Genomic DNA, 25,014 nt, shown 5'->3' on the forward strand with positions numbered 1-25,014 from the left:
TTACTGAAATCAAGGTAAATTAGATCCACTGTGTTTCCTTTGTCTAAAAAATCTGTTACCTTCTCAAGGAAGGAGATCAGGTTGGTTTGGCACGATCTACCTTGTAAAATCATATTGTATTTTGTCCCAATTACCATTGACCTCAATATCCTTAACTACTTTCTTCTTCAAATTTTTTTCCAAGACCTTGCATACTACAGATGTCAAACTAACAGGCCTGTAGTTACCCGGACCACTTTTTTCCTCTTTCTTAAAAATAGAAACTATGTTAGCAATTCTCCAGTCATACGGTACAACCCCTGAGTTTACAGATTCATTAAAAATTCTTGCTAATGGGCTTGCAATTTCGTGTGCCAGTTCCTTTAATATTCTTGGATGAAGATTATCTGGGGCCCCCATTTAGTCCCATTAAGCTGTTCGATTTTGGCTTCTACCTCGGATGTGGTAATATCTACCTCCATAACCTCATTCTCTTTTGTCATCCTACCATTATCCGTAAGCTCCTCATTAGCCTCATTAAAGACTATGGTAAAGTATTTGTTTAGATATTGGGTCATGCCTAGATTATCTTTAACTTCCACTCCATCCTCAGTGTTTAGCAGTCCCCCTTCTTCTTTCTTTGTTTTCTTCTTATTTATATGTCTATAGAACCTTTTACTATTGGTTTTAATTCCCTTTGCAAAGTCCAACTCAACATGGCTTTTGGCCTTTCTCACTGTATCCCTATATGTTCTGACCTCAGTAAGGTAGCTTTCCTTACTAATCCCTTCCACCTTCCACTCCTTGTAGGCTTTCTGCTTTTTCTTAATCACCTCTCTGAGATGCTTGCTCATCCAACTTGGTCTACAACTCCTGCCTATGAATTTTTTCCCCTTTCTTGGGATGCAGGCCTCTGATAGTTTCTGCAACTTTGACTTGAAGTAATTCCAGGCCTCCTCCGCCTTTAGATCCATGAGATCTTCAGTCCAATCCACTTCCCTAACTAATTTCCTTAATTTTTTTAAAGTTAGCCGTTTTGAAATCAAAAACCCTAGTCACAGATCTAATTTTGTTTATCCTTCCATTTAGTTTGAACTGAATTAGCTCATGATCACTCGAACCAAGGTTCTCCCCTACAACATTTCTTCTATGAGGTCCTCACTACTCACCAAAATCAAAGCTAAAATGGCATCCCCTCTTGTTGGTTCAGCAACTACTTCGTGAAGGAATCCATCAGCTATTGCATCCAGGAAAATCTGATTTTATATATATATATATATATATATATATAGTGACAGGGTCGGGCCAGATGGCTACAGGAGAGGAATAGAAGGCAGATATATTAGCCCCAGGTTAAGTAGGTCCCTTTTCCCTGGGTAAGGTAACAGGGAAGGTTCCAGAACAGTCAGGAACCTTCTGGAGACAATTAAGACAGGCTGATTAGAACACCTGCAGCCAATCAAGAAGCTGCTAGAATCAATTAAGGCAGGCTAATCAGGGCACCTGGGTTTTAAAAAGTAGCTCACTTCAGTTTGAGGTGTCTGTGTGAAGAGCTGGGAGCAAGAGGCACTAGGAGCTGAGAGTGAGAATGCGGACTGTTGGAGGACTGAGGAGTACAAGCATCATCAGACACCAGAAGGAAGGTCCTATGGTGAGGATAAAGAAGATGTTGGGAGGAGGCCATGGGGAAGTAGCCCAGGGAGTTGTAGCTGTCGCACAGCTGTTCCAGGAGGCACGCTAGACAGCTGCATTCCACAGGGCCCTGGGCTGGAACCCGGAGTAGAGGACAGGCCCGGGTTCCCCCCAAATCCTCCCAACTCCTGGTCACACAGGAGGAGTCGACCTGGACTATGGATTCAGAAAAACGGCCAAGCTGAGGGCTGCCGTGAAGCTCCAAGGCGAGTAAGTCCGCCAATAAGCGCAAGACCCACAAAAGTAGAGCAGGAACTTTGTCACAACTGGTTTCAGCAGTGGGATCTGGTGTCCACAGCGCGGCGGAAGGAGGAGAGTGTTTGGAAGGAAGAAAAAAAAAAAAAAAAGGGAAGACGGTCTATTTTTATTTTTTTTCACCATAATGGAGGAGGTAGTGCAGGCACTGATACAAGCCACAGCTGCCCAGCAGGAGGTTACTTGTGTCCAGGGAGCTGCCCAACAGGAGGCAGTGTGGCAGCAGCAAGAGACTAATCGCCTGCTGATGGACCAGGCTGCTCAAAACCAGGCTATGTTGCGGGAACTGGTAAACCAGGTAAACCAGGCCATGATGGGACGCAGATCATGCGGGCCAGCAACTGGCTGCAGAAAATGATGCGGGAGAATGATGTAGAGACATACCTCCTGGCCTTTGAGAGGACAGCCCAGCGGGAGGCTTGGCCCCAAGAACAGTGGTCTGGCATCCTGGCTCCATTCCTGTGTGGGGAGGCCCAGAAGGCCTACTATGATTTGCCTGAAGAGGCTGCGGCAGACTACCTGCAACTGAAAGCAGAGATCCTGGCCAGATCTGTGGTAACAACTGCAGTGCGAGCCCAGCGATATCATGAGTGGAGGTACCAGGAAAACAAAACCCCACGGTCCCAATTATATGACCTCATCCATCTCGCACAAAAGTGGTTACGAACTGAGTTCCAGAGTCTGGAAGAGATACTAGAGGTTCTGGTCATTGACCGGTACATGAGAGGACTACCACCAGATCTTCACGCCTAGGTAAGCCAGAATGAACCCTCCACCAGAAGCCACAAAGAGTCGGAGCACTGAGGGGGAAGAGGATCGTGATGTTAGACAACCCAAACCAAGAGACTGGGGAATGCCTAGGGCTCCATACAGCTGTTACGCCTGCGGGAAGTGGGGACACATAGCTGCACAGTGTCCCAATGCCAAGGAGCCTATGCAGTGTAACCTGGGGAACTGGGCAGACCCATGCTCCCTAATCCCTAATCCTAATCTTGTGGGGGTCTCACTAACCCCACATATGTACACTATACCAGTGAAGCTAAATGGGGTAGAGACCACAGCACTGGTTGATTCGGGGAGTGCTATCACGCTTGTCTCGGGGAAGCTCATGAAGCGTAGTCAGCTGTTGCGGGCTAACTGTTAGGGGATAACATGCGTCCATGGGACAGTTGGTTATTACCCCACCATCCCAGTAAAAATTGAGATTCAGGGGAACACTACTGATGTAGCAGCAGGTGTAGTCCCTAAACTCCCATACCCAGTGCTCACAGGGAGGGACTTTCCAGGGTTTGGAGACTTACTCCCGGTAGGGGAACTGTAGGAAGGGGGAAGCCTTGAAAGTAGTGAGGCATCTACAGTAGACTGTCAACCCCCAACCTTCTCTGAAATATCCCCAGCTTTGTTCTCCACTCCCAGACAGCGTAGAAAGACGGGCAGCTAAGGCCTTGAGAACCTGAATACTGGCCCAAAACCAGAGGGTCGCTCTCGTAGGTAGGCGGACCCGAGCAGCTGAAAAGGAGGCCACCCAGGAGGGAGAAGCCCCCGAGTCTGACCCACACCTTAATGCCTCTGAACCAGTAGAGGCAACAGAGACTGGCCCCCTAGATCTCGGGCAGATTAGCCCCGGGAAAGGAAATTTTGGATGGGACCAGGCTGAAGACCCAAGGTACGACAACATTAGAAAAGAGGTGACCGAAATAGATGGGGTCCCCGTGGAAGGGAAAACCCAGGGACCAGGACCCTACTTCATAATGAAAAAGAATCTCTTCTATGGGTTGCACCAGTACAGGGGCAGAAGGTACAGCAGATCCTAGTTTCTCAAAAACACCAGAATGCTGTATTAAGTCTGGCCCATAGTCACCTTTTTGGGGGGGCATTTGGGGGTAGAGAAGACCCTGACATGGGTCCTGTGACAATTCTTCTGGCCCGGAGTACATGAAGAAGTGCGGAGGTACTGTGCATCCTGCTCGGAGTGTCAGCTGCACAGTCCCCGTCCCCACTTGAGGGCACCTTTAGTACCCCTTCCCATTATAGAGGTCCCCTTCGAGCGAATAGCCATGGATCTAGTGGGATCCCTGGAGAAGACAGCCTGGGGCCACCAATATATACTTGTCGTTCTGGATTATGCTACTCGCTACCCAGAAGCCGTCCCCCTGCGGAACACGGCCTCTAAAACGATAGCTAAAGAGTTGGTGGGGATCTTTGCCCGAGTGGGGCTACCAAAGGAGATATTAACAGACCAAGGTACCCCATTTATGTTGAAGCTAATGAAGGACCTCTGTACGCTGCTCCATATACGAACCCTGAGAACTTCAGTCTATCATCCGCAGACCGATGGGCTGGTAGAAAGGTTTAACTGAACCCTCAAGGCAATGATAAGGAAAGTGGTAAGTCGAGACGGGAAGGATTGGAACACCCTACTACCCTACCTTAATTTTGCAATCCGGGAGGTATCTCAGGCCTCAACTGGGTTTTCCCCCTTTGAATTACTAGATGGACGCTACCCCCATGGCATACCAGATATTGCAAAAGAAATCTGGGAAGAGGAACCCAATGAGGGGAGAAATATAATTGACCATGTGTTGCAGATGCGAGAACGGATAGCCCGGGTCACCCCTATTGTACGGGAACATTTCGAAAAGGCGCAGGAGACCCAGCGAACCCATTACAATTGCCAGGCAAAAGTCCGACAGTTCCAACCAGGGGATTGGGTGATGGTGTTGGTACCCACAGCAGAAAGCAAGCTTTTGGCCCAATGGCAGAGGCCCTACGAGGTGGCTGAACCCATGGGGGAAGTAACCTACAAGGTGTGGCAGCCAGGACGCCGGAAACAAGAACAAATTTATCACATTAACCTTTTAAAGCCTTGGCACCAACGAGAGGTGTGTGTAGTGGCCAAGAGACCCCGATCCAGGGAAATAATATGCAGGAGCAGATCAGGATATCCACTGATCTGACACCAAACCAGAAAAAGAAGATAACTGAGAAGATCAACCAATACCAGGACGTGTTTTCAACCAAACCAGATCACAGACATGAGGGTCGCTATCTTAAAGCAAAAAAACTTCAAATCCAGACTCCAGCGAGAAACTGCTGAATTGGAATTCATTTGCAAATTGGATACTATTAATTTGGGCTTGAATAGAGACTGGGAGTGGCTAAGTCATTATGCAAGGAAGCCTGTCTCCCCTTGTTTTTTTCCTGCAAAACCCCCCCCAAGACGTTCTGGTTAAACTTGGATTATTGCTGTGCACATTGTAAGATGAGCTGTTGCCAGCAGGAGAATGAGTTTGTGTGTGTGGTTTTTGAAAAAAAAAAAAAAAAAAGGGGGGGGGGGGTGTGGGGGGGGTGAGAAAACCTGGATTAGTGCTGGAGGTGACTCACCTTGATTATCATGCGCATTATAAAGAGGGGTTTCAAAGGGGGGTGGGCTGTTGCCAGCAGGAGAGTGAGTTTGTATGTGTGTGTATGGGGGGGGGGGGAAGGGTGAGAAAACCTGGATTTGTGCTGGAAATGGCTCTACTTGAGGATCACTTTAGATAAGCTGTTGCCAGCGGGGGAGTGAGGTGGGAGGAAGTTTTGTTTCATGGTCTCTGTGTGTATATAATGTCTTCTGCAGTTTCCACGATATGCTATGCATCCGATGAAGTGAGCTGTAGCTCACGAAAGCTCATGCTGAAAGAAAAGACGGCATTCTCTACACCAGAGGGTCTGTTTCAGTATACTGTTCTTCCTTTTGGACTGCATGGGGCACCTGCCACCTTCCAGCATCTTATGGACAAGCTCCTACGGCCCCATACCAGTTATGCAGGGGCATATCTGGATGATGTGATTATTCACACCCCCAACTGGGAAACCCACTTAGGAAAGGTGGAAGCAGTTCTGGACACGCTAAGACAGGCTGGCCTCACAGCCAACCCCGCCAAGTATGCTATAGGGCTAGCCGAGGCTAAATACCTTGGCTACATTGTAGGAAGGGGCATGGTCAAGCCCCAACTAAACATACTAGAGGCTATCCAAAATTGGCCCCTGCCGAATTGGAAAAAGCAAATCCGGGCATTCCTGGGTGTGGTGGGGTACTACTGACGATTTACTCCCCATTTTGCTACCAGAGCGAGTCCCCTGACAGAGCTGATAAAAGCCCGGGGTCCAGACATGGTGAAGTGGACAGATGCCGCAGAGAAAGCATTCATGGATCTATAGACAGCCCTCTGCAGTAACCCCGTGCTTATAGCCCCAGACTTCAACAAAGAATTCATTTTACAAACAGATGCATCTGAAGTAGGATTGGGAGCTGTCCTATCGCAGATGGTCGGAGATGAACACCCAATCCTCTACCTCAGCAGGAAACTCCTCCCGAGAGAGCAGAAGTATGCCGTGGTTGAAAGAGAGTGCCTACCTGTGAAATGGGCCATGGAAACACTGCGGTATTACCTTCTGGGACGACAGTTTACCCTTGTGTCTGACCATGCACCCGTCCAGTGGATGCAGCGAAATAAAGAGAAGAACATAAGGGTGACCAGATGGTTCCTGTCCCTACAACCTTTCCAATTCACCATATAACAGCGGGCTAGAAGCCACCATGGCAATGCAGATGGCTTGTCACGAGTACACTGCATGACATCCCCAGTTGCCCAATCCCGCAGTGTTGAGCGGGGGTGGGGTGGGGGGGAGGATATGTGACAGGGTCGGGCCAGATGACTATAGGAGAGTAATAGAAGGCAGCCCCAGGTTAAGTAGGTCCCTTTTCCCTGGGTAAGGTAACAGGGAAGGTTCCAGAACAATCAGGAACCTTCTGGAGACAATTAAGACAGGCTGATTAGAACACCTGCAGCCAATCAAGAAGCTGCTAGAATCAATTAAGGCAGGCTAATCAGGGCACCTGGGTTTTAAAAAGGAGCTCACTTCAGTTTGTGGTGTTCGTGTGAGGAGCTGGGAGCAAGAGGCACTAGGAGCTGAGAGTGAGAACGCGGACTGTTGGAGGACTGAGGAGTACAAGCATTATCAGACACCAGGAGGAAGGTCCTATGGTGAGGATAAAGAAGATGTTGGGAGGAGGCCATGGGGAAGTAGCCCAGGGAGTTGTAGCTGTCGCACTGCTGTTCCAGGAGGCACTCTAGACAGCTGCATTCCACAGGGCCCTGGGCTGGAACCCGGAGTAGAGGGCAGGCCCGGGTTCCCCCCAAACCTCCCAACTCCTGGTCAGACACAGGAAGAGTCAACCTGGACTGTGGGTTCAGAAAAACGGCCAAGCTGAGGGCTGCCGTGAAGCTCCAAGGCGAGCAAATCTGCCAATAAGTGCAAGACCCACCAAGGTAGAGCAGGAACTTTGTCACTATATATATATATATATATAGTATATTATTCTCAAGCCTCCCCAGGAAAGGGGGTGAAGAGGCTTGGAGGATATTTTGGGGGGATAAGGCTCTAAGTGACCCTTCCCTGAATTTTTGTCTAAATCACTTGGTGGTGGCAGCAATACCGTCCAAGGACAAGGAAGGGAATTTATGCCTTGGGGAAGTTTTTAACCTAAGCTGGTAGAAATAAGCTTAGGGGGTCTTTCATGCAGGTCCCCATGTCTGTACCCCAGAGTTCAGAGTGGGGAGGGAAGCCTGACATGCAAGTTTCAACGAATATTCCAGAAAGGTACAATATTAGAGAGGCACTATTCTGCCTCAGGGAATGCTATCATCTAGATCAAGGGCAGGCAAACTTTTTGGGCCTGAGGGCCACATCGGGGTTCCAAAACTGTATGGAGGGCTGGGTAGGGAAGGCCGTGCCTCCCCAAACAGCCTGGCCCCCACCCCGTATTTGCCCCCTCCCACTTCCTGCCCCCTGACTGCCCCCCTCAGAACTCCCCACCCATCCAACCCCCCCTGCTCCTTGTCCCCTGACTGCCCCCTCCCGGGAACCCCCCACCCCAACCGCCCTCCTGGGACCCCACCACCTACCCAACCCCCCCTACTCCCTGTCTGCCCCACCCCCTATCCACACCCCCACCCCCTGACAGGCCCCCGGGGACTCCCATGCCTATCCAACGCCCCCCGTTCCCCATCCCCTGACAGGCCCCCCCCAGAATCTCCGCCCCATCCAGCCACCCCCTGGTCCCTGTCCCCTGACTGCCTCCCGGGACCCCTGCCCATTATCCAACCCCCGCACTCCCCGCCCCCTTACCATGCTGCTCAGAGCAGCATGTCTGGCAGCTGCACTTCCCGGCTGGAGCCAGCCATGCTGCCGCGCTGCCTGGCAGGAGCTCACAGCTCTGCTGCCCAGAGCACTGGCGGCACGGTGAGCTGAGGCTGTGGGGGAGGGGGGACAGCAGGGGAGGAGCTGGGGGCTAGCCTCCCCGGCCGGGAGCTCAAGGTCTGGGCAGGATGTGGCCCGCGGCCTGTAATTTGCCCACCTCTGATCTAGATGCTACATGCAATGGGAATGTTGGTCTGTGAAGAACTTCTTGTCAAGAGAGATGTGCACGTTCAAAAAATGTTGAGGCAACTAACTATTCCAACCACACCAACAATCTGGGATACAGAAACCAGCCAACAAGTCTGCAGCAAACTAGAAATGGAACCAAGATTGGTCAAGGATGAGGGGCAATGATGTATAAGTTTGATAAATTTACCTATGCTAACTATAAAACATACAAAATAAGTCCATTATATGCCTTTAGGACCAAACATATCATATGTTTATCATCCTTTTTTTCTGTAACAAACCCATTCCTGAACCACAAGGAGGTGCACATGCTTAAATTGGGCAACCAAGTATCCACAATGGTGTGAAAACCTGTCATTGTTCATTACCTCACCCTGTTTCTTCACTATCTCCCCTTTCTCCCCCGGCAACTCTCACTCACTATGTCATATTCTTGTATTGCAAACTCTTTGGTTTGATTGTGGTATGCAGAGTTTGAGCTTCTATGCCTTGGCAGTGGTAAAAACTATAAACCCCACCACAATATCCATGAAAGTCTGACCAGTAGATCTGTTTCATGTGGTGGAGAACTCAATTAATCTTGGCTGGTGCCAATGGGAATCAAGCTCAAAACTGTACATTCGTTGCAAAAGAGACTGAATTGGATCTGGACGATGTTATGGTAGTAGAACTGTGCCTGGGAGTAGCATCTGTTTCCTTGTTAGGTTTTGACCAGTTTTGTTCATATGAGCTCTATATGTGACAGAAGAACTGTCGTCAAACAAGCTGCTGAATGGACCCTTTCTCTTGTGGCTAGTTAAAGTCAGCAGGGAGCTACTGAATGTTAGAATGTTTATCAGTAGAGAGGGTTATCGGCTCCAGAGTAGGCGCAATGTGCTAGCTTCACTCGTAGTCATTTTCTAGCCCTTGTTTGAGAAACCATCAACAGTTTTCCCAACTAATGCCCTGTCTCTTTCTCCTTTTTCTTGGAAAGGATTATGTAAGCTGTGGCAAAAAACTCTGGCATCATCTGTAGACATCTTATTTTGCTGAACCAGTCAATCAGACTTCAGGTCTGGATATGGTACTTAGACTGCAGTATTAGTTGATCTCCTAAATATGGACAAAGGTCAGGTGTGCATGCTGATGTTGTTTAATCAGTCAGGAACATTTTATGCCATTGATCACAAGGTGATGCCTGTGGACCATGACAGGGGTGAATGGATTTGTACTTGGATGTCTCTATTCTTCTCTTTAAAGGTCATCCAAGAAGGTAGTTTGAGGCAACTACTATTTGCAGGAAGACCTCTGTTGTGTGGGATTCTGCAAGGTTTTATTGCCTCTCTTGTTCAATATATATTTGAACATGCTGAGGAAGAATGAGGCAGTGTGGGTTGCAACATAGGGTTCTGGCCAGTAATTTGCCCAGAGTGGAGTTGCAGTTTAATTTACTTTCTCTCCCAACATCCACTAATGCTGCTCTTTAAAGTTCAATAAAGCTACAATCAGTGGCTACTTAGAGATGTAGTTCAAACTACCACTTCATCCTACATAAATCACTGAGGAAGAGACTGCTGTAGGACACCCAATAGCCCTCACATGTGCACAAATTTCCCAAAAGTAGATTTAACACTTTGATCATCTTTCCAGTAAGATGGGACCACAGAACATGTGGATACAAAATGTGAATATCACATCTCTATTTCCAAAATATACTTTTTCTTCATAACTGTCATCTTGTTCTATGAAAATGAACTGCTCCATTTTGATCAAAGTAGTATTTATTATGCAAACTCTTAATAACTACTCTTAAAATAAATAATCTTGTTTTAAAATAGCAGTAGTTAATCTTCACTGAAATGATAATTTAATGTGTTAAGAGCCCAAAGTGAAACTGGTCATTAAGTGAATAGTGAAGACTGCCAGAAGATTCATTATTGCTTAATAATAGAGAACATAGCATACTGAATTATTTGTTTTAATCCCAGAATCTACTGGGGATTGAACTAAAAAAACTTTCAATCCTAAAAAATGTTTTGTGATCTTATTTTCTTAAAACATTGCAAGATATCTTGTGTAAACATATGCTGTATTTCAAAACTCATTTTAACTTAAAACTATGAGACTTTTACTTTAAAAGGAAAATATATATGGAAATGTATCATGAAGAATACTTATTCCATAAGCATTACTCAGGGCAGTTCATAAAATGACTACTGCATATGCTGTTGTATTCAATTTAATTACTCCTTATTGGAACAAAATTTCTATGGTAATAGCATTGTTTAAGATTACTAACAACATTATAATATAAAGGGATTCTGGAAAACTCAAATGGTAATTATAAATGACTTCACTAAATTATTTTATCTAGTTGATCATGATATCCAGTCACAGAAGTCTTCTTAATTTCATCTAGTTTGTGAGACTTTAAGAGATATTTAATGGACAAGAGAGAAAGCTGCAAATCACTGAATTCCTTCAAGGCTCAATTCATAGCCTTTTCACTTTCCTAGAAGTTAATAGCATATGCTGTTACTATTTAGACAGCTTATATATATATATATGTATGTAAATACACACACACACACACACAAAATATATCTAAAAGCAAAAACGTTTTATAACCCCTTTGAACAGATGCTAGAGTTATACGTTAGACTGAAATAATCTAATTTAAAAACAGAACTAAAATGCCATTGAGTACTTACCTTAAATTAAGCCCATTCCCTCAACATAACCTTAAAAAAAAGCAATACTTTGAAAAATAAATGGGAATTTTCACTACAATTGTTAATTTGATTTCCAAATTTTCAGTTCACTTATTTCCCTTCCTCAATCAAATGACAGGCCATGCCAACCATCTGCACTAACTATCAAACATTCATCACATGCTTGCTTACTATAACAATATAGATATTAGCACTATCTTAATTCAGTTTGTCTGCTGTTAGGTTCTACAACATAACTTCCTTAAGATCAAGAAAGTCACTAACCAGATGAGCACAGGAATAAAAACTGCAAATCCTTAAAATTACTTGCTCCAGATGAAGATAGAATGCACCAAACTACTAAAGATATGGAAATCAAATTTATGCATAGAAATTTCTATTGAGTTCACCAGATCAACCAACAACCCTGAAAAGAAAGAAACTATGTAGAATTAAGCTACAATAAAAAAGAAATTAACATTGGATAACAGCCTTAAGAACCCTATATCTAAATGTTATGCTCAGAGAGGCAAAGCATGAAGCCTGTAATGTCTCAGAAATCTCATGGGAGACCAAACCGCTAGAAGGAAAAACTGCAGAGAGTTTCTCCTTGTTCCAGGCAGGGGAGCCCTTCATTTCCTTCTGTGATGCTTCTGATGTACCTGAAACCAGATTTGATAGATTTAGAAGAGTCAAGGAGGGTATACTTTACGTTCCTTCTATATAATGAATTCCAATAGGAAGTTCAGAAGCCAGAAATTGAATTCAATATACAAGATAAGGATCTAACAACTATAGAACATGACTTCCTTTCAATGGATGCATAGGTGCTGGAACTATGGCTGCTGGGGGCGGCACTTTCGGCTTGAAGTGGTTTCCATCATATACAGGGTTTACAGTTTGCTTCAACAGCTCTCAGCATTCCCACTACACAAATTGTTCCACCACCACTAAATGGATGTCAGACTAAAGATTGGAAGGGGAATCTCTTGATTAAGATAAGAAAGGATAAGTCATTCAGACCAAAGAAGGGAACCATCTTATGAGTCACTTGTATTAATGAAAGAAAGATAGCATCGTAACATCATCAGCTCATACACTCTGCAGGCTGAGGACATCACCACAAAGAAAATCTTGAGGAAAAAAAGAATCCCAGAGCTATGAATAGGATAATCACAATCTTCAGAGGATCAAGTTAAGGCTCCAAGAGAGAAAAATGCTCTTCGTTAGGCCTTGATGTAGGAATCAGTCCTTACAAAATCAACAACAAGGTAAAAGGATCCTAAAGGACTTGATCTCTAATAAAAGAATACAAAGAATTTTATGAGCACATTCCGATTTCTCTTTTCTTGGAAAAAGGCATGTAAAGAGGCAAGGCATGTTGGTAAAAGACCACGCACTGATTTTTCAAATTACTGAGGGGCACTGTCAGGTATAAGATAACACACACTTTTCCTTACTTTTCTTTTTATACTTTTTCTACCCTGAGCTGTGTAATTTGATAAGTGGCAGGGATGTAGGTCACAATCTACACCATCTCACAGAGTGTCATGTTTCAAAATGAATTAGTGGGACACTGGTCATGGGTGTCACAGGGAAGCATTTTAGTGGTTGGTGGGGAAACTGGGAAAAAAGAGGGAACTTTCTTCACTGGCTTTCTCCAAACAGGTCCAATAAAAGATATTTCCTCACGCACCCTCTCCAATATCCTGGGACCAATACAGCTACAATGCCACTGAAAAAAGAATCTTTACAGATAAAGAATAATTGGGGGTGGAGGAGAGGCTTTTGCTAACTCAAAAGGTAAATAAATCTAGAGAGGTTAATTCTTTCATTTCTTGAAAAGCAGACATGATTTCTGGAAAAAGATAAACGGTCATCTGCTAGGGCAGGTCTACTCTATGGGGCTAAGTCGACCTAAGTTACGAAAATCCAGCTGCATGAATAACATAGTTGGAGTCGACTTATGTCGATGGACGAAACTGCCTTGTTGACTTATGCTTCTTGTTCCGGTGGAGTACCGGAGTCAATGGGATAGCGATCGGCAGTTGATTTAGCAGGTCTTCACTAGACTAAATAGCTAAATCGAGCCCTGGTGGATCGATAGCCCTGCGTGGATCCTCCAGTAAGTGGAGACAAGCCCCTAGAGTACTTCCATACTACAGTAATCGGGATGGAAACACCTGGAATACATGGTACTGTTCAAATTTCTTCCTGAAGTAACTTGATTCTCTCAGAATTTGTGCTCTCTTCATGAATTTATAAGATACAGTACACTGCAGTATATGCAGAGGTATCCTTTGTATTTTAGTGTGATCACAGAACAAAGTAAAATAAAAAAAATACTAATATTTACCCTTGTCTTGGCAATCTGGAAACAATTTTATAATGAACTTTAAAAAGTAGTAACTTGGGACAACCAAGTTTGATTTGGGAGCAGCAGACAGCTCCTCCTTTCTTTAAATGCTGATATAATGAGTAATTGATAAATATAGATGAAAGATTTTAACTAATCCATCATAATGATATTTCTTTACATCCGGTTGTGTACCCATCTGCTGCAAACATACACATTTCACTATAACAGTCTATGAATATCAAGTAAGATAATACTATAAGGGAGAATGCAATAGTCAACATATTCCAGCTCGTAAGGTAGCTTACATACTGTAGTAGGAAGAAAGCTTGAGACATAAACCCTTGTATTAGAGGCCTGGTATAAGACAGGACCTGCTTAAAGAATTTGGCAAGAATAGGGCTGATATTGCGGAAATGTATTGTGGCAGAGCTCCGACCTTGTTCCTGTGGGTTCCGCGCTTCCAGGTCCTTTATGCTAGACTCAGAGGCTCACTGTGACCCTCCACATAGCCCTTCTCTCTCTGGGGCCAGGGTACAGTTTACTGAGCCCTTTTCATCATAAGCCAACAAGAAGGCTGGTGAGAGAACTCCCACAGTCTGTTGTCCCTATGGGCTTTTTCCAGAACAGTTTAGCCTCCTGTCCTGACAGGGGCCTGTCTTCCCCTCCCAGGAGGTTTTTCTGTAGTGGCGGGTTGGGGGGAACCTGGGCCCACCCTCTCCTCCGGGTTCTGGCCCAGAGACCCTAATGGTAGCAGCTGTTGGCAGCCGACCTTTCACCGCTGGAGTTGCTACATTTCCCTGGGCCACTTCCCCGCTTCTCTCTCTTAACGCCTTCTTCGCCCTTACCTTAGGGCTCCCTTCCCAGCAGCTTGAGGATGTCTTCATTACCCAGCCCTTCAGCCGCACTTCCCCTCCTCTGGCTCCCTGGCTCTCCTTGGCCTGACTGGAGTGAGCCCTTTTATACTATCAGAGGGGCCTTAATTAGAGTCAGGTGTTCACATTAGCTTAACAGCTTCAACTGACTCTTTGCAGGCTAATTGGAGTCATGTGTCCACCCTAGCCTGGAGCAGCCCCTGCTCTGGTCAGTCAGGGAACAGAAAACTGCTTATCCAATGGCCAGTATATCTGCCTTCTACTACTCTGCTGTACCCAATTGGCCTGGGTCTACCACAATACATTTTTAAGACGTGCTAGTTACAGAGTGCTTAAACACATTTTGATATTAAGTGGTACCAGAACATCTCGATATTAAGGATGGTATAAAAACATTTTCCAAGGATAACAGGAACACACTGACCCCTTTTAAAAGATAAAGTTAGGATGACTGTACATAATAGAGATGTTTTAATCAAACCAACATGTACAAGATGATGGGTGATAACTAGTCACGTCAGGGGGCAGTAACTAACTATGTGAAAGGGGCAGTAGTAACTTGTTTGTATTGGGGTATAAAGAGGTATCTCAGAGGGAGTATCTTTGGCCAGTTTAGGGAGCAGTGGAAAGTCACACCACTGACTGTGCTGCGTCCATTGTCACAAGCATACATGTCTTAGTATCCTCGTAGAGTCTGCCAGGTGCTATTATCGTGCTTCGTCAACAATAAAGCTGGCCGGGTGCCTTCACTGAAAACCGAGTCTGTGGATTTATCGGGAAGTTAATTGAGGTCTGCTATCTCTGCAGAGCTGGGACAGCACACTGAATGAACACACACGCAGCCAGCATCTGACCACACAGACAAAAGATGGCAAGCTTCCATTATTTACATTTAATATAGCAGAAGATAAGGCCGTTTCAGTAAAGAAATCTTCCACACACTTATTTCCCATTTTAATTTGTTAAAGAAACTATGAAACCAACAAAATACCACAGAGACCCAGCAGCCTTTGGGGGAAATGTGGACTACTATAAGGTGGGTGCCCAACTGGTTAAAGACCCTACTCAAAGAGTAGTTATCAATGGTTCGCAGACAAACTGAGAAGGGCATATCTAACGGGATCCTGCAGGGGTCAATCCTAGGTCTGGTATTATTCAATAATTTCATTAACGATTTGGATAATGGAGTGGAACGTATGGTTATATAATTTGCAGATGACACCAACCTGGCATAGGTTGCAAGCACTTTGGAGGACAGGATTAGAATTCATAATGACCTTAACAAATTACAGAATTGGTCTGAAGTCAACAAAATTAAATTCAGTACATACAAGTGCAAAGTACCTCACTTAGGAAGATAAAATCAATTGCAAAACTACAAAATGGGGAATAACTGGGTAGGTGGTAGTACTTCTGAAAAGGATCTGGGGATTATAGTGGATGGCAAATTGAACATGAGCCAGCAACTTGATGCAATTGCAAAAAAGGCAAATATCATTCTGGGGTGCCTTAACAGGAGTGTCATATGTAAGACACAGGAGGTAACTGTCCCGCTCTACTCAGCACTAGTGAGGCCTCAGCTGGAGTAATGCATCCAGTTCTAGGTGCCACACTCTGGGAAAGATTTGGACAAATTATAGAGAGTCCACAGGAGAGTAACAAAAATTATAAAAGGTTTAGAGAATCTGACTTATTAGGAAAGGTTAAAAAAAACTGGGTATGGTCAGTCTTGAGAAAAGAAAACTGAGGGGAGACCTGATAACAGTCTTCAAATATATTAAGAGGATGTGATCAATCATTCTTCATGTCCACTGAAGGCAGGACAAGAAGTAATGGGCTTAATCTGTAGCAAGGGAAATTTAGGTGAGATATTCGGAAAAACTTTCTAACTATAAGGGTAGTTAAAGACTGGAATAGACTTCCAAGGGATGTTGTGGAATCAACATCTCTGGAGTTTTTAAGAACAGGTTAAACATCTGCCAGGGATGATATAGACTTACTTGGTCCTGCCACAGAACAGGGGGCTGGACTAGGTGACCTCTCGATTTTATGATTCTATAACCATACACATTCTGTCACTGACTTAAATGGGAATTTTACCTGCACAAAGATTGCAGGATCAGGCTTTAAGGATCAAATCAGAACTAAACATTGATCATTACTATGTATTACTAACCTGAAAAAAGTCTTTCAGTTGTCTGACTTAAGGAACAAGCCCAAATATTTAGCCTAAATTGTCTTGCTCTCGTATGTTTCAATCAGACATTTTACACTGCTTTAACATAGCAGTTGGTAGTTTGACTGGAGAATGGTTTATAAATATGTTTTACTAAACTGCATCATATTTTAATTAGACATTTTGCTTGACACTACTTATATTAAATATAGAATGCTTATGAATAGCATGACACTTTTGGTGCTGACAGGATCAAAGGCAGATTTCCATTTGGAATAATGAAATAATTATTCTTAAAGGACACAGCAATGATTCTTTGGCAAATAGCAATTAGAAGCAGTAAAACTATAGTTTAGCTGATAAATATGATCATTAAGTCATAAAAGACTTTTCAGAAACTGTGCAATCCGTTACAATAAAGTGTAATAATGGTGTGGAAATAATCTGTGCTTTCCACTGTAATGTCCTCCCTCTCAAAAATGACTTGAAAGATTAAGAAGTTCAAAAGGTGGTTTTGTTTGAAATGTCGCTGACAAGTAACCTAAAAAAAAAATCAATATTTTGTTTCTGGTAATTAACCCAGAATCAAAATTAATCAAAACATGATGCAAGAAAACACTGAACTTCTCTGACAGCTAAATATATAAATGTCATTGGAAATAACCCCAGAAAACAACAAAAAACCAAGGAAATTACATTATTTTTCATTTATTTTTCTTGAAATTATATTGATTCCTTCAAAAGTATTTTGAAATATCAAGACTATAATCATACAAGTGTTTAATAACTTTCAAGTAAACCAAAAGTCATACCTTAATTTGTGCAAAAGGTCTGTCAAAACTTCCAACATAAAGAAGACCAACATTCTGGGTAAGTAATCTAAAAAAAGAAAACATAATTTAAGACATTGTTTGTAACCAAATACATGTCACTGTAACCATCTTTATTGTCATACTGCAGAACTGGTATTGAAAATGAGTTAAAATAGAAGTTAACAGTTTGTAGGATAAATTAAAGAGAAAGGACACACATTAAAGATGGAGCACCATATCTTGTGAATTGGTAATTTATATTTCTTCTGTAAGAAGTGCTCCAATAAAGTCATTTCACAATACCTTTGGTGCCTAGCCACATGCAAGAATGGCAGGGTACACATCATTTCCATCTAGTATGGCTCTTTAGAGTAACAGAATCAACAAAATTGCAACTTTAAAACAACAAAGACAAACAGATTCACCATTCAAAGCAGCAAGTCTAACAGATTTAAAATAGTATCAGACAAGGAACTGTAACATTATACAAAGTGATATAACTGAAATGAACCAAAGTGACTTATCACAATGCAATAACAGAAAATCTGAAAGAATCTCTGCTGTAATTTAATGGCTTAACAAATAATTAACATACCATACATCACTCAAAATCATTTCAAGATATTCTGTTTAATCTTTTAAGCCACCATATACCACCAAACATTTAGCTAGAAATAGGGTAAAGTGGCTCTAAAAAGTTTGTGTACCCCTGAAAACAAAATTATTTTGATTCCTGAAGCAAGGACAGATGCTATACAGGACCTCAAGAGGCCAATGTTACTAAGAAGTTCTGGAGCTCCGAGTGCCAGGCGGTGCAATTCTCTGAAATACAAGTGTATAGTTGCTCTCAATGAAAAGCAGACAGCTGACAGCAATGGATTAATGTACCACTCACACTACTGGGTCATATTCAGTTGTGAAAAATCAAGTTTGGAATGTAGATCTCCAAAGTGAAAAAGCTAATGTGCTGGTCAGATGGTTCCATGGAGAGAGAGGCACATTTAGTAAATATTTAACCATTTCTAAAATAAAATAAAAGCATCGGAGGCTTGTCAACAGAATGGTTAAGTAGTAGTGCCTAAAGGATTAGTAGTAAGCAAAAAAGGGAAATACTTCCCACAATAAGGGTTCAAGGGATATCACTATGTTTTGGAAGAGATACACAACAGCAGCAAAGTGTGTTTTAAAGGAATTTCAAAAAGACACTATTTCAGCACTTGTCATTTCAGAGTAAGATACACATATAAGCTGTTTCAATAAAGGCTACAGAAAAGGGAAAAAAATGTTTTATAAAGTTATAGGAGGTAGTTGTGCCTATGTTACACTGCTATTTTCTCCACACCAGAAATACAGAACCATTGCAGGTGAGAGTCTTTATGATTCTTTCAATTGGTATTAGTGAACGTCTACAGAAGCTCATGATTAACCTTTCCAAAGAAACATGCAATACATGCAAGTGTAGTAAAAGGCTTGTTGGAATAAATTGCAGTTTAACAGCCCTATCTACATAGTTTATTTTACTAATACTAGTTTGTTCCAACATCTGTAAAACATAGTGTACGCACTTGCCTTATTTATTTATTGAGACTAATGACACAGAATTACAGGGTTATTACCACTCCGTCAATATTAGCTACTTTGCTTGAAAAAGTGTTTCATTCCTTATCATCTTTTTATCTATATTCCCATACTGCCTTAATTCAGAATCGATTGCCATGAGATTTAAAAAAAAAAACAAAAAACAAACCATCACCTCTTTGTCTAGCCTTGTAAATAATCAGCTTTTGTCTAGGGAATGGTATACTGCCTCTGTAGATATCTTAGAAGCATTTGATTTAGTGGATTAATATGGCTAAAGGAACAAACTTTAGTGCTAACTAAAAAAATAATTAAGTCATGTCCCAAAAATTTAATCTCCAATTATATTCAATTGTATTAAATGTAAACGAAATGACCATTATATTGGCTTAAAGATCTAATTTCTCCTTTTGATTTTTTTAAAATTCCCTTGTGTCTTTCCTTTGTCAACTACATGCATCTAAGCTATGAGGAAACAGAAACATTCTTAAACTTAGTTAAACTTAGTTAAACCCACTAAGTTAAACTTAGTAAATCAATTTAATAAGGTATACAAATTAATATTCTACAAGAGTTGCTCTTGGGTTCTAGAAGAATTTGTTAGGGAAAGGAAAGTTTCTTTTAATTCTTCCTTGTTGGAAAAAAGGTCACGCCCTTGGGTTCTTTAGTTTCCAAGATTCTCCTTCTTAGGTCATGTCTACACCACAAATTTTTGCTAACTTAAGTTACACTGGCATATAGCCACTGCAGTTAGTATATCACTTACGTGCATGCAGCACATACTCACCAGGAGTGCTTGTGTCGATGGACAATGCAGTGCATCATTGATAGGTATCCAGTGTACAATCCACCACTGTTCAGCACACTGTGTTTTGGGTAGTTTTGGCAATGCATGGTGAGGCAGAAACGACTCACGCAGTGGTACTGGGAGCAAGGGATCAACTTCCCATAATGCAGTGTTCTCCATCCCATAATATTCACACCTATTTTCAGTTTCCCACGAACCTGCATGGAACTTGTTGCTGTCCGACATCTCTTACAGAAGCTACTTGTCCATGGTTATCCAAGTGCTGATGAATCACCAGGGACGCTTCATTGACATCAACGTTGGCAGGTCAGGGAAGGTGCATGGCACTCATATCTTTAAGAACACAGGACTGTTCAGAAAGCTACAAGCAGGGACCTTCTTTCTGACCAGCAGATTACCATTGGCAATGTTGAAATGCCAATAGTGATCATGGGGGACCCAGCCTACCCTTTACTCCCCTGCATAATGAAGCCATACACCATTCACCTGGACAACAGCAAGGAAAGATTCAAATACAGGCTCAACAGGTGCAGAATGACAGCTGCGTGTGCTTTTGGTAGATCGAAAGGGTGCTGACGTTGTTTACTAACCAGATTGGATAGTAGTGTGAAACATATCCCAGTTGTTATAGCTTCCTGTTGTGTCCTGCATAATATTTGTGAAACAAAGGGGGGAAAGTTGCAGTGGAAGTGAGTGGTTGTCTGCTGAGTTTGAACAGCCAGACACAAGGGCTATCAGACGAACTCAGCAAGGAGTTATACAGCTTAGGGAGGTTTTGAAAGAGCACTTTAACAGCAAGCCACAATAATATGCTGAGGTGTACTGTGTTCAACACTGGGTGGCAGTTTGAGGGCCTATTAGGAATTGAGTAGTGCTTGATGCATATCTGTGCATATATCAATGACAGTGCAGCTGTTAATGTTGGAGAGTTGCTGTACATTTATGATGACTACGTTTGGCACTGATCCAATGGGTAGTGAGTGTACAAGACCACTACTTTCACTGCCAACAGGCACTATACATCATATGTTGTAAACTAATAAAGATGAATAACTTTCAAAACAAAAGTGTTTTATTCACTAACAAAAACAGATCCAAAAATCATCTGAAGAACTTAAAACTAAATACATTTTACCTTAATTTTTTAATGAGTAAACCAGAGGACAGAACATTGATGTTTACTGTAGCAACAACATACATCAGCCGTGGCTTTCAGGTCAGCGTAGGTGAAGCTATGGATGTCCATAATTTCCCCCAATGTGGGGTGGTAGGGGTAGCTGTGGTGGCCCTGAGGCAATGAGGAATGCTGGTGGAGGGATAAGGGGAGTGTAGGGAGGCACTATGCTTCAGTTATCCACAGACTACAATGAGAGTTGAGCCTGGAGGTCCACAAGAGTTTGCAGAATCTGAGATTGCTGCTGGAGAAGCCCCATTATGTCCTTGTGCATCTCCCTTTCCTTTTCCTGCTGCATCTTTTTTCTGTCTGCTCTTTCCATCTCCATACAATCTGCAACATTCACTCTCCAGGCCCTCTGGTCAAGGTCTGATGCAGCACTGGCTTCGAGGATCTTGAAGAGCATGTCCTCCGTGTCCTTTTTTCCCCCTCCTCCTTATCTGGCTCAGTAGTTCTTCTGATATGGAGGGGGTCGCCATCAAGGCCACAACAGCCACAGCTAGAGATAAAACACACAAAGGTACCATTGTCAGTACAGTAGGAGCAGAAAGCAAAATTTAAGATTCAGAACTCCTCCCTCCCCTTGGCTCCCCTAAATATTAAACAAGACAAGCTGATTGACACTTCTGCTTTGGAGTTCCTGATCCTCTGTGCCACTCTCACCTCAAGCCATGATATGACCCACCATGGGTTAGGGAAATTAGGAGGGCATTGCTCAGTTGCATGAAGCTGAGTATAGGGCAATGGCACTGAATACTGCCACCAATTTCCCCAGGTGGTGGTGGTGGTGGTAGCTGATATCTCAACTCCTAAGGGTAACAAATGCAGAGAGAGCACAGCTGCTGCTCGCGTCTCAAAGCCACCCGGGCCCATATGCCACTAGCCTACCAGAGTTATCACCACCTGGCATGGGAAAGTGTCCTACCACGGATGGTGAAATAAGGCTGCCGTCCCTAGAAACCTTCGGCACAGGATTGCAGTGTATCTCCATGAAATTTTCATTGAGAACTCTCAGCAGGATTCAAGGGACATACCTGTGTACATAAAAAAATCTGCTCCACATGCCTTCCCCCCACCTAACTCTAGAGTAGAAATGAAAAAGCAGAGAGCAACTCTACCTCTCTTTGTTGTACCACTACATCTTCTAGTATGAGTAAACTAATAAGAAGTCAATAGCTGTGTCCTGCTAATTTGGGGGTGCCATCCCTGTAAAGGAAAATTTATTTACACACTTACCCGAGGTTCCTTCCCCTTCATCGGGCTTGCCTGTACTTGACTGGTGGGATTGGCTGGATTGTGGTGGAGTCAAAAACAGGACCTGGTTTATTGCACAGCTGGATCCCTTGGATGTCTGTCCCCATCCTCCTCCCCTACCTCCTCCTTGTCGTTCACGACAGGGGCCTGTGACTCAGGCTTCGCAGAAGTAACCACAGTGGTGTGTGGGGTGGTGGCGTCTCTGCTGAGTATGGCACGCAGCTCACTGAATCGACTGTTGACCTCCCTGGCCTTCTGGTATGCCTGCTGCAGTTCCTTGGCTTTCATGTGGCAGTGCCGCTGGTCTCAGTCATATCCCTTCTATTGCCTACCCTGAGCAATCTGCTTGTACATGTTGACATTTCTACCACTGGTTTGGAGTTGTGCCTGTACAGCCTCTTCTCCCCACAGGTTCAGGAGATCCAATATCTACTGTCTATTCCAGGTAGGAGCATGTCTGGTCAGCTGGTCAGCTGTGCATGACAGAGAGCAGATAGAGGTATGCTCATCAAGCTGGCCAACCAGCAAAAGGCATTCAAAAATTTGTGGGGGTTTTAAGTGGGGGGAGGAGGGACTTCTGATCTACGTGACCCCAAGCAGTGGAGCTCACAATTGTGAGCACAGCCATCAGTGTCTGGCACTGTGGGACAGCCGTTGGAGGACTATTAGTGTTGATATAAAGTAATGCAGCATCTACACTCGCACTGCATCAATCTCTGTACATTGACTGTGAGTCAATGCTGCTCTGGGAGGTGGTGTTACTATGTCAGAGTAATGGGGTGCTAACGTTGGTGTGTAGTCTGATCTATAGATTATATATTATGTATGTATTAATTATATTGATTACTTAAGAATTTCCAGTTATTGTTTTGTGGGTTGATAGGTTCTTGTCCCAATATCAGGCCCAGTATTATTAAAATTAATATTTAGTTGGGAACCCTGATGTCCACGGCTGCAACACTCACACTGTAGGAGGTCTTCTATATTTAAAATAATGTATTAATACATTTAGCAAAACATGTAGGTTCCTTGCATTACTACAGAATATAATAAAGACAAAATATAATGAAGGCAAGGCAGTGAATATAATTAAAGGCAGCTAGCCCTATGGGCTACAGGTGGGAGACAAGTTTATGTGAAGACACATGTACAACGAGGTTGATGCACAGCAGCTTATGTTGACCTATCTTTGTAGTGTAGACCAGGCCTTAGAGACAAAAAGTCTCAGTGATGTCTCTAAAAGCAACATTTCCATGCTGCGGTGAAAAATCTGAAAAACAGTCACTCATTTCTTAAGTGCACCAAGCATATAAGATGAATGAGTTAGGTACTTCACACATGCATATAAAAGTGACAGAGGTAGAACACTTACATGGTTTTAACTTGAGAGACAACTACACAAAGGAAAAAAAGCCTCAGTTCAAAGAAAAAAAATACTCTGGGTTTTTCTAATTACAAGGAAAACACTTTATAGAAGAACATCTTGCCTTAATGATTTAATATTTCAGAAAGGAAAAATGTAAGTTAGCCTATTGTTTTTTTTCTTCTATTGCACGAAACCAAATCAGAAACAGAATCATAATCATACTACATGTTTCTTTTCGATAGATTTCAGTGCTAACATAAAGTGACTGTTAAAACATCTACATTTGTCCTGAACAAATTACTGTACAAGGTTTTAATTCTGTTAACTTATTATGATGCTTTTCTTCCTCTGCACTATTACATTAGTACACACTGCAACATCTAGACACATCACATATTGCAAGCAAGCAGTACATAAATTATTATTGAATACAGTTTCTTTTAAGATGTTAGAGCAGAAGAAAAGATGAATACAGCCAAACAGAGCAATCATATCAAGTGGTGGTTTGCTTTAGATGTGTTACACCAGGACACAAAAAGCAAAAAACATAGGATACAACACTAAAATTTCTGATAGCATATAACGTAACCTGCATATTTACGGATGCACAGCTTACAGTGAAAGATTTACACGTCAGTCCTTCTTTCAAAATCCTGAGTACTGTGGGGCTGATTCTTGTATCCACCAACTCATCATTGTAAAAGAGGCTTTAAAGTGGGGATAGAGGACCTTAAATAAATAAGAAAATGGCCCTTTATCTTGTAAAACCAACACTTGAGCATGTGTACCCCAATGTAGTAGCTATTTTATAAGAAGCTCTGTGATGTGTATTATAGAACAAGATAATATTTAAACAGAAACAAATCTCTATTGAAGAGTCCATCTAGGTAGGATATACTCCCCAGACAGAAGATAAAATGACATAATACTGTAAAATGATACCATGCTTGATCTTAGTAAAAAGACCAAGGAAGGACAATCTTTTGCACACTCCTATCATATCATATCATATCTATCTGATAAGAGTATGCAAAAGATTGTCCTTCCTTGGTCTTTTTACTAAGATCAAGCATGGTATCATTTTATATATATATATATATATATATATATATATATGTATATATATGTATATATATGTATATATACACACACACACACACACACACAGAGCGAGAGTGAGCATGCACATGAGAGCGCACAAACCAGTGAAGGAAAAGCACTATTTTAGAATCCACACAATTTCACAGTTTTATCATTTGATTTACTTGCAATGATCAGGTCAAGAATATTTACATCTTCAGCCTGACAAAGCTGTTATGCCAATCAGTTTTGAGATTTATTTGTAAAAATATTTCCTGGTTGGCTTTCATCTACTGAGAAGGTCTAGTGATGACTGTAGCAAGGCAGAGTGGCCTGCCTCCGAACTGGGGCGGGACAGGAAGTATAAAGGAAGGACTCAGCAGCTCAGTTGAGCAGGAGCCAGGAACCTCCACACTGCTGTGGCACCCTGGAGCTGAACCTGCGCCTTGCAGTACCCTGCCCCTGGAGAAGACTGGGCCTGAAG

At 42.8% G+C, this 25,014-nt stretch overlaps 1 protein-coding gene and 1 long non-coding RNA gene across 5 annotated transcripts in view; both read right to left on the bottom strand.

Annotated features, from left to right (window-relative positions):
* Positions 1–25,014, bottom strand: part of RNGTT (RNA guanylyltransferase and 5'-phosphatase) — a 449,575-nt gene that overhangs the window by 59,515 nt on the left and 365,046 nt on the right. For all 4 annotated transcript variants that reach the window (XM_037894454.2, XM_037894456.2, XM_043542650.1 and 1 more), the window contains one exon: positions 17,271–17,337. In XM_037894454.2, coding sequence (XP_037750382.2) covers positions 17,271–17,337 — 67 coding nt within the window. The remainder of the gene's footprint in view (positions 1–17,270; positions 17,338–25,014) is intronic.
* On the bottom strand, positions 19,650–24,397 carry LOC119565763. The gene is made up of 2 exons (XR_005224642.2): positions 22,067–24,397; positions 19,650–21,329 (listed from the first exon to the last, which is right to left on the bottom strand). It is a non-coding gene; the product is annotated as an uncharacterized LOC119565763 (long non-coding RNA).

Source organism: Chelonia mydas, chromosome 3 (genome assembly GCF_015237465.2).
Source record: "Chelonia mydas isolate rCheMyd1 chromosome 3, rCheMyd1.pri.v2, whole genome shotgun sequence".
In the NCBI taxonomy this organism is placed as follows: domain Eukaryota; kingdom Metazoa; phylum Chordata; order Testudines; family Cheloniidae; genus Chelonia; species Chelonia mydas.